General features: G+C 45.1%; 1 protein-coding gene across 1 annotated transcript; it reads right to left on the minus strand.

Moving 5' to 3' along the window:
* Window positions 1–1294: 1294 nt before the first annotated feature.
* LOC125513550 (protein FAR1-RELATED SEQUENCE 5) lies at window positions 1295–3920 on the minus strand. The gene is given in 3 exon segments (XM_087539776.1): window positions 1295–1665; window positions 1702–2690; window positions 2693–3920. Coding segments are annotated over 3 exon segments (2337 nt in total). The 5' UTR covers window positions 3891–3920; the 3' UTR covers window positions 1295–1515.
* Window positions 3921–10924: the final 7004 nt, after the last annotated feature.

The following is a 10924-nucleotide window of genomic DNA, read 5'->3' on the forward strand; positions in this document are numbered from 1 at the left end:
CAACATCGCCGCACCGAGCCCCTCCGCCGGATCCCCCTCGTCCCGACCCCTCCCCGCCGGCTCCTCCAACCTCGCGCCTTGCCCCTGCCTCAGCGGACGGCCTCGACCTCCCCCGGCTTCACCGAGACCTCCACGAGCTCCGCTGTGAGCCTCTCCGACGACCCCCTCTCAACCTCGTCGCCGTAATCGCCGTTCGCGTCCTCCCGTTGCTGCGCCCGGTGCCCTGCTCCGTGCACGACCAGGCTGCGCCCGCGCCGGCCTCCGCCCCGCGCCTGCCGTGCTGTCCTGGAGCTCCGCGTGCCCGCTTGCCTCTGGATGCGCTCACCGCGCCCAGCCCGCGACCTGGGTTCCCCCTGCCGTCCCCGCGCGCCCAACCCATCCCCTGGCCGCGTCCGCCTGGGCGTGGTGCGCCGGCAGCATGCCCGTGCTGCCCCGCTCCGCCGCCCTGCCTGCTCGTCCTCACGCCGCACTGCTCCACCGACGCGCCCGAGATGCGCTGCCGCCCGCCGTTGCTCGCTACTGCTACCGCCGCTGCTCCCTGCCTGCGCCCTTTTCCTGCAGCGCCCGCCCCGCTCGTCCCGCCGGCACCGGCGCTGCCCTCCGCCGGAGCCGCCCCGTTACCGGCCGGCCCTTGCCCCCCCTGCGCCTGACCGTGGTCGCCGGCCCTCCTCTGCGAGGCCCTGCGTGGACTGGGATCAGGTGACATGCCTCTTGGCAGTCACCGCGTAACATGCGCCCTCCCATCCATCGTTGATTCCTCATCCAACGCCACTGATTGATCCAAGTGCAAAACAATTCAGACTTGAGCTTTTTTCAGACAGTCGACAGTAGCAAGCGTCTCACAACAGCGATCATTTTGCTAGTCCAGAAACTACAGCTTTATATGTTGTACCAATTTGTATACATTAAAATCAAGACCTGGCAACGATCAAGCATGCATCAACCAATTTATCAACACATCCAGCCACCATCCTCACATTAGAAAACTGAAAAAAAAAATCCATACTTACACATCTTTAGACAGCCGACAGTGTAAACAACATCAGTCAGTTTCTATCAAGCATACATCAACCAATTCATGAACCCATCCAGCCATCATCCACAGATTAGAAAACTGAAAAGAAAAATCCAAACTTACTATTCTTTAGACAGCCAACAGTAAAGCCAACATCAGTCAGTTTTGATGCAATTAGAGATGAAAAACAACAGCAACTATTTAAGGTTAAAAAGAGGTATTGTACATGATCGAGTCAATAAATTCAACGCTTAGCATTGAAAGAAACAGCAGCCATCATTCTTGCTCAAGATCAACACTAGTATTGCTGGACCAAATTACATGCTGCCACTAGCAGTACTCAACATGTAAATTCTGCAGCAACAAGTCTTGCTAGTGAAACAATCATCGGAGTACACAAAATAGGCCGTTTTACTTGTACACTTAGGCCACAAAAGACTATAGTTAGCCCCAACTATAGTTAACTCTGTCCAAAATACTATCTAGAAGACTTGCACATGCTAAAACAAATGATGAACATCACAAGGTGGAGTTGTCAAGAGTTGGGTGAAACTGAAGATTGCATTGCACTCTTGAAACTCCAAGTTTGCTCCTTTGTTCTTGTCATCCTTCTCCACTTCCACTTGAGGTTTCCCCTTCTTTTGTTGCTTCTAGTGAAAATTAAAGTAACTAGTTTAGAATTGAACAATGAACAAATCATGTAAATAACGACATACCTTTGCTCCTTTTTTTGTTGGTGCGGTAGTTTTAGTTGACTTGCGCTTCCCCTTGAGTAACTTATCAAGCCAACCTTTCTTTCTCCTTAAATTTCTTGATTGAACCTCTTTTTTCTTTAGTTGTGCGGAACAAAGAAACTCATTTGTTTGCTAGACATTTGGTTCAACATTTTCCTTGTCTTTACATGGTTCATTCATAGCACTCGTAGTTGCGTTGAGTTTATCCTCTATTTGTGGAGCAACGGAATCAAGTGCATTCTCCAATAGCACACAACATTCTAAATAGTTGGCTGCTTTATGTGCCAAATTGTGAAATTTATGAGACAAATCCTGGTACCGAAGTTGAGCTTCTAGTTTTGGATTTTCTACAACATTCCTTCCTTGCCTATCTTGTATACTTCCATTGCGTGCTTCTCTAGTCCATCTCTTTAAGACATAATGTGTTGGCATTGTCTTTATATTCAGCAAATCAAGAACTTTGAGACCATGTCAACACAATACTCTTGCCCTATTGAACATTCCACAACTACATGAAATGGTTTGGGTCAAAGGATCACCTATCACTATGCGCTCCTCCTCGAACTGTAAATCACCATGCAAACTCCCAATAGCAACACCAAATTTGTTATTTCCATCCAATACTCTACAACATGCAGCCATGGATCTTTCATACTCACCTTGGAAAGCTTCAAAAATAATTGGAGTATACACTTTGCTTGCTTGCACCAACATAGGTGTGAACATTTTGATTCTTGGTAATTTTTTCCTTGCCTCAGATTCAGATTCCAATTCCTTTCTTCTTTTCACTTCCATCGTCCTCTCAAAGTGCATCAAGAATCGAACAATATGAAAATCTGATTTCAAATGATTCTTCAATGCATTGTTGAAGCTCTCACTTAGTTGTGTACTCCTCACTCCCAAACTGAAGACATCTCTCATATAACATTCAACCCATTTTCCTTCACCTTGTAGATACTATCTAACCAAGTTTGCTTATGCACCTTTTGTCTCATATTATCAAACGCTTCTTCAAATTCTGCCTTGTCCTCATAGCCATACATACATGGACCAAAATCAGTGAGAATGTGAGTCTCCTTTTCTTCATCTTCCACTTCATCTCTCTCTTCCACTTCATCTTCCTCTTTGTCCTTCACTGAAGATAAATGTTTGACAGCATTTTGCATTATGTGGAAGGTGCACAATCCATGATATGATTGCGTGAAGACATGCTCTATAGCTTTTCCCATTGCTATATCTTGATCCGTATAAATAGTTCTAGGTTGTCTTTCATTATGTGCTGCTAGAAAACTCTCAAAGATCCATATAAACGAGTCTCATGTTTCATCAAACATCAAGGCAGCACCAAAAATGGTGGTTTCTCTAAACTGATTGAGCCCAAGAAAAATACCAAATGGCCTATACTCTTTATTTGTGCCAAATGTGGTGTCAAATGTGCCAACATCACCAAAGTGTGCATAATCAAGTAACATTTTAGCATCAACCCAGAATATGTTGGCAATATTCTCCTCACAATCGAGCTGCAAAGCATATTGAAATGATGGATTCTCAGCAACTTTGTCGCGAAAATATTTCAACATACTCCCAGCCTGTCCAAAAGCCAATTCTCTCTGTCTCTTGCTTCGCAAATGATTCTTTTGGTCCCGACAAGTATAGCCAAGGTTAAGCGGCCCACCAACTTTACGACAAGGAAACTCATGTGCGGCTTTTGGCATAATTCCAGAATCATCAGCGGTTTCTATCTCGAAAGCTTGCAGTTCTAAAATCTTTCTTTGTGAAGCCAACAAGTGGCGGGTTTGTGGCAATTGAAGGTAGTGGTTGTGTTCCAACACAATTTCAGTAATTTCATAATTTTCTGTCGCTCGATCCAATGTAATAACCATCCGAACTAGACAATCAGTTCTTGTTTCAGCTCTAAAACGCTTTGGCTCACGTTCGGTTTGACATTTCCTTCTAAGACCCTCATTGGAACAAACAAATCTGCATGAAGTCACCTTTCCATCAAATTTGCTTTTGTTGGTGCATCTTTTCCTCACATCAAAGCCTATGTGACCCCCATATTCTACCCAAAACATCCAAGCCTCATTTGAATCTTTGAATCTCATACCAACTTGAGGTATCCTCTTGTCAATTTGTGCCATTGCACAACACTTTCACAATTGCATAATACCCAAATTCCGCCAAAATTCAAAATGACATGTATATCAGAGAAAAAACAAGCACGGATGTGCAACAATGATTAAGAAAATTGAATGATGTGCACCAAGTACAATGACATCACTTCAACATCAGGGACTTGTTCTAACAATTGTCTTCATTCAAAAGATATAAACAGGATGATGATTTTCTACAGATTACTCCTCAAGCAACACACATTGTTCTGTTAAATTTTGTCCTAAATATCCTCAGACAGAAACATATACGAAACAAAGGAGGGGTTGTGCCTTAGTACCTCTAAACCTCCTGTAGGTTGCTCCTGTTGAGGTGGAGAAGCTCCACAATCTGGAGCAGAGAAGCACCCAAATCGGCGGAATCGGAGAGGTCCGACGTGTCGGCGTAGCACCTCCGTGACGGCTCAATCACTACCCCCTCGAGCACCTCCGTGGAAGCTCAGCCCTGGCGCCCCTCGAGCACCTCCGCGACGGCTCAACCCCGCCCCCCCCCCCTCGAGCACCTCCGCGGCAGCTCAGCCCCGGCCCCCCTTGAGCACCTCCGCGGCGTGCAGCTCAGCCACAGCCCCTCCTCGAGCACCTCCGCGGCGGCTCGGCCCCGGCTCCCTCACTCACCTCGGCGGCAGCGATGCCCCGGCCCCGTTGCCATCCGTGCGGTGCCCCTCCACCCCAACCCCTCGTCCACTTCCTTGCGATGACCTGGTGGTGGATCTTGTGGCCTTGTGGCGGACGACGGCGGCGATGTAGCCGGTTCCCTCAGCAGCGGTGCGGCGCCGATTCCATCTGCTCTGCAGCGGGCGCGGGAAAGAACTGAGGAGCCCGCCTATTCCTCTTTTTCACCCGCATCGTCTCGTCTCCATGCCAAAACTACTAGCTGTTGCCTTCTTTTACTTTGTTCGCTGATAACCGTTGGATGAAAAAATAGCGGTGGATGGGAGGGCGCACGTTACGCGGTGACTGCCAAGAGGCATGTCACCTGATCCCAGTCCGCCGTGCGTAGTGCCCGGTCAGGAGGCCGGTTGGCCACTGCCACCTGGGCCCTGCCAAAAAAAGGGAGAGGTTAAAAAACAGAGGATATAAATAATAAATATTAAATTAATTAATTAGTTAAATTAATTAACTAAAACCTAATTAGTCAAAAACAAACTGTTAACTTAAGTCTACTAAACAATGACGGTGGGGTCCCGCCCCTTGTTGACCAGTCAAAGTTTGACTGGTCAACTAGGACCCCGTGGACCCACATGTCATTCTATGGTGCACTTCTGTGTACACAGATCTGGGTGCACCTAGCATTTTCCCATTTATTTTCGAATTACAAGTAAATCCAGAAAATTTGAAAATCATTTAAAACTTTGGAAAATCATATAAAATAATCCGTAACTCGGATGCAAAAACTTTGTACATGAAAGTTGCTTAGAACGTCGAGACGAATCCGAATACGCAGCCCGTTCATCCGCCACACATCCCTAGCATATCGAACATGCAACTTTCCCCCTCCGGTTCATTTGTCAAAAACGCGAAACACCGGGAATACTTCTCCGGATGTTTCCGCCCTTCACCGGTATCACCTCATACCGCGCTAGAACACGTCTAACTCTGCCTGTTGTCCTGTTATGCACTTGCTTGCTATGTATTTACTGTTTCTCCCCCCTCTTCGCTTCAGTAGACCCCGTGACGATGCTGACGCCCCTGTGGTCGACTACGTCACCGACGACCCTTCTTCTTGCCAAAGCAACCAGGCAAGCCCCCCCTTTGATCACCAGATATCGCCTACTCTTCTCTCTACTGCTTGCATTAGAGTAGTGTAGCATGTTACTGCTTTCCGTTAATCCTATTCTGATGCATAGTCTGTCCTTGCTACTACTGTTGTTACCTTTACCTGCTATCCTACTACTTAGTATAGGATGCTAGTGTTCCATCAGTGGCCCTACACTCTTGTCCGTCTGCCATGCTATACTACTGGGCCGTGATCACTTCGGGAGGTGATCACGGGCATATACTATATACTTTACATTGTTACATTACCTGTGGTACTATTCGGAGTTGGGGGCTGAAGGGGCAGGTGGCTCCATCCTGGTAGAGGTGGGCCTGGGTTCCCGACGGCCCCCGACTGTTACTTTGTGGCGGAGCGACAATGCAGGTTGAGACCACCTAGGAGAGAGGTGGGCCTGGCCCTGGTCGGCGTTCGCGGATACTTAACACGTTTAACGAGATCTTGGTATTTGATCTGAGTCTGGCCACTGGCCTATACGCACTAACCATCTACTCGGGGACAATTATGGGCACTCGATGTCGTGGTATCAGCCGAAGCCTTTGTGACGTCAGCGACTGAGCGGCGCGCGCCGGATTGGAACGTAAGCCTGCTCTTGTATTAAGGGGGCTAGTTCTGCTTCCGCCCGCCCACGCAACATGCATGTGTGCAATGGGCGATGGGCCCAGACTCCTGCGCCATAGGATTTAGACCGGTGTGCTGACCTCTTTGTTGTGCCTAGGTAGGGCTGCGACGTGTTGATCTTCCGAGGCCGGGCATGACCCAGGAAAGTGTGTCTGGCCAAATGGGATCGAGCGTGTTGGGTTATGTGGTGCACCCCTGCAGGGAAGTTTATCTATTCGAATAGCCATGATCTTCGGTAACAGGACGACTTGGAGTTGTACCTTGACCTTATGACAACTAGAACCGGATACTTAATAAAACACACCCTTCCAAGTGCCAGATATAACCCGGTGATCGCTCTCTAATAGGGCGACGAGGAGGGGATCGCCGGGTAGGATTATGCTATGCGATGCTACTTGGAGGACTTCAGTCTACTCTCTTCTACATGCTGCAAGACGGAGGTGGCCAGAAGCGTAGTCTTCGACAGGATTAGCTATCCCCCTCTTATTCTGGCATTTTGCAGTTCAGTCCACCGATATGGCCCTTTACACATATACCCATGCATATGTAGTATAGATCCTTGCTTGCGAGTACTTTGGATGAGTACTCACGGTTGCTTTTCTCCCTCTTTTCCCCCTTTCCATTCTACCTGGTTGTCGCAACCAGATGTTGGAGCCCAGGATCCAGACGCCACCGTTGACGACGGCTACTACTACACTGGAGGTGCCTACTACTACGTGCAACCCGCTGACGACGACCAGGAGTAGTTTAGGAGGATCCCAGGCAGGAGGCGTGCGCCTCTTTCGATCTGTATCCCAGTTTGTGCTAGCCTTCTTAAGGCAAACTTGTTTAACTTATGTCTGTACTCAGATATTGTTGCTTCCGCTGACTCGTCTATGATCGAGCTCTTGTATTCGAGCCTTCGAGGCCCCTGACTTGTAATATGATGCTTGTATGACTTATTTTATTTGTAGAGTTGTGTTGTGATATCTTCCCGTGAGTCCCTGATCTTAATCGTACACGTTTGCGTGTATGATTAGTGTACGATTGAATCGGAGCGTCACAATTGGATGCACAAGCAGTATTCTCGCTTAGTACAGGTGAAGGCTAGCAAAAGACTGGGAAGCGACCAGCTAGAGAGCGACAACAGTCATGAACATGCATTAAAATTAATCAACACCGAATGCAAGCATGAGTAGGATATAATCCACCATGAACATAAATATCGTGAAGGCTATGTTGATTTTGTTTCAACTACATGTGTGAACATGCGCCAAGTCAAGTCACTTAAATCATTCAGAGGAGGATACCACCCTATCATACCACATCACAACTATTTTAATAGCATGTTGGCACGTAAGGTAAACCATTATAAGCTCCTAGCTAATCAAGCATGGCACAAGAAACTATGATCTCTAGTTGTCATTGCAAACATGTTTATTCATAATAGGCTGAATCAGGAACGATGAACTAATAATATTTACAAAAACAAAAGAGGTCGAGTTCATACCAGTTTTTTTTATCTCAGTCAGTCCATCATATATCGTCATAATTGCCTTTCACTTGCACGACCAAACGATGTGAATAATAATAATAGTGCGCGTGCACAGGACTAAGCTGGAATCTGCAAGCATTCAATAAACAGGAGAACACAAGGCAATATGGGCTCCTTTTGTCAGATCAACATTAATGCATATAAGAGCCACTTCAACAATTTAATTATGGTCTTCTCCTCTCGACCCCCAAAGGAAAGAAAAAAATAAAACTATTTACACGGGAAAGCTCCCAACAAGTAAAAAGAAGAACATGAAATCTTTTTGGGTTTTCTTTTTAATTACTATTACAAGCATGGAAATTAAACTAACTAAAAACTACTACTAATTTTTTTGTTTTTTTCTTAAGGTTTATTAAACACACAAAAAGAAAGCATAAAAAGGAAAATAAAATAGCATGGATGATACAATGAAAAAGTATGAGCACCGACATCTAGCAATGAGTGTGTGAACATAAATGTAATGTCGGTGGGAAATAGTACTCCCCCAAGCTTAGGCTTTTGGCCTAAGTTGGTCTATGGCCACGGCTGGCCTGGCGGATATCCATAATAGTAGCTGGGGTCGTACGGCGATGCAGTGGCTATCGCCTGCTGAGCTGCAGCGTGGCGACGAGCGGCCTCCGCTCTCCTCTCGTACTCATCTGCCTCCTCTCTGGTAATAGTATATCTTCCTTATGCCTGATGATCAAAGAAGGCAGGAGCAGGGAGAGTAATATGGATAGCACGGCGTATGTCAAAGATTAGTCGATACTGGAGAGGTGATTCATTCCTCTCGACAAACTGGTGGTGAACCATAGCATTAAAGTCTAGGTAAGCAGGAGGTAATTCAATATCATCTTCGCGTATGGCTATACCAAGAAAATTAGCTATGCGGGTTGCATAAATCCCACCAAAGAAATCTCCATTAAATCTATTAAGATGCAACCTACGTGCAACAATGGCTCCCAAATTATAAGATGTGTCTCCTAACACAGCACTCCTAAGAATACTGAGGTCAGGGACACACATGTGACATGCCTCATCTTTACCATTAATGCATCTACCTATGAAGAGAGCAAAATAACGTATAACAGGAAAGTGAATGCTCCATATGGTGGCTTGTGTTATATCTCTAGATTCTCCCATAGTTATACTAGCAAGACAATCTCTAAATTCAGATTTGCGAGGATCCCTTATACTACCCCATTGTGGAAGTTTGCAAGCAGTGGTAAAGTCCTCTAAGTCCATAGTATAAGAATTTTCATAAAGATCAAACCGGACAGTTGGAGAATTACGTGAAGTTGAAAATTCAAACCTCCTCACAAAGGTACTGGTGAGGTTGTGATACTGACTGCACTTCTCTTCCTCGAAGCTCACAAGATAGGCATTACGCAAATATGCGTTGAATTCTTCTTTAATTCCTTCTCGATCCATAAAATTTTCGGAAGGCCACTCACAAGGACGCACTGGAGCGTCTCTTGGTGGCTCTTCATCAACATCACGCATTGCAAGCCTGGGTCCTTGCTTCCTTGAGGAACCACCTTGGAACATTTTCCTAAGCATTTTTCTTCCTCCGAAAAATTCTGAATTTTTTTAGTAACTTCAAAATAAAAGTAAACCAAACTCAATAATATTGATAGCAACTACTCCTACAAGTGCCTAGGGCCTATATCATGCATCAAAACTACTTTTGACCATACAAATTTGACATGCAAGCTCAAGAACAGGGTCACCTAAGTAGCAAAAATTTGCAATGAATAAAGCACTAGAACAAAAACTAATTGGACCAATGGAGGAGTCACATACCAAGGAACAATCTCCCCAAGCAGTTTTGTGAGAGGTGCTTTGAGCAAGGAGATCGAAAATGGCAGCAAGATGAGCTAGAACTCGTGCTTGAGCTGGTTATTCGTGTTTGTGGGAGGAAGAAGAAGTGTGTGGGTGCAGGAATAAGTGGAGGGGGGCCACCGTGGGCCCACGAGGTAGGGGGGGCGCGCCCTCCACCCTCGTGGGCAGGTGGTTGACCCCCCTGCTGTGTTCTAAGTGCCAAATATTCTCAAATATTCTAGAAAAAATCATATTTAAATTTCAGGGCATTTGGAGAACTTTTATTTTTGAGGTATTTTTATATTGCACGGATAATCAGATAACAGACAGAAAAATATTTATTTTTATTTTATTTAATATAAATAACAGAAAGTAAGAGGAGGGTACAGAAGGTTGTGCCTTCTAGTTTCATCCATCTCATGCTCATCAAAAGGAATCCACTAACATGGTTGATCAAGTCAACGAACTCATTCCGAATAACATGGAACCGGAGAAATTTCGAATAACACTATGTTACCTCAACGGGGATATGCACATCCCCAATAATAAGAATATCATATTTCTTCTTGACAGTAGGAAGAGGAAATTCAAAACCTCCAAATATAATCGATGGAATTTTTCCAATAGAGTTGATACTATGGACTTGAGGTTGTTTCCTTGGAAAGTGTACCGTATGCTCATTACCATTAACATGAAAAATGACATTGCCTTTAGTGCAATGAATAACAGCCCCTGCAGTATTCAAAAAAGGTCTTCCAAGAATAATAGACATACTATCGTCCTCGGGAATATCAAGAATAACAAAGTCCGTTAAAATAGTAACGTTTGCAACTATAACAGGCACATCCTCACAAATGCCGACAGGTATAGCAGTTGATTTATCAGCCATTTGCAAAGATATTTCAGTAGGTGTCAACTTATTCAAATCAAGTCTACGATATAAAGAGAGAGGCATAACACTAACACCGGCTCCAAGATCACATAAAGCAGTTTTAACATAGTTTTTTTAATAGAGCATGGTATAGTGGGTACTCCTGGATCTCCAAGTTTCTTTGGTATTCCACCCTTAAAAGTATAATTAGCAAGCATGGTGGAAATTTTATCTTCCGGTATCTTTCTTTTATTTGTAACAATATCTTTCATATACTTAGCATAAGGATTCATTTTGAGCATATCAGTTAATCGCATACGCAAAAAGATAGGTCTAATCATTTCAACAAAGCGCTCAAAATCCTCATCATCCTTTTTCTTGGATGGTTTGGGAGGAAAAGGCAT

The sequence above is a fragment of the Triticum urartu genome, chromosome 1A (assembly GCF_056163025.1).
Source record: "Triticum urartu cultivar PI428250 chromosome 1A, HENAU_Tu73, whole genome shotgun sequence".
In the NCBI taxonomy this organism is placed as follows: domain Eukaryota; kingdom Viridiplantae; phylum Streptophyta; class Magnoliopsida; order Poales; family Poaceae; genus Triticum; species Triticum urartu.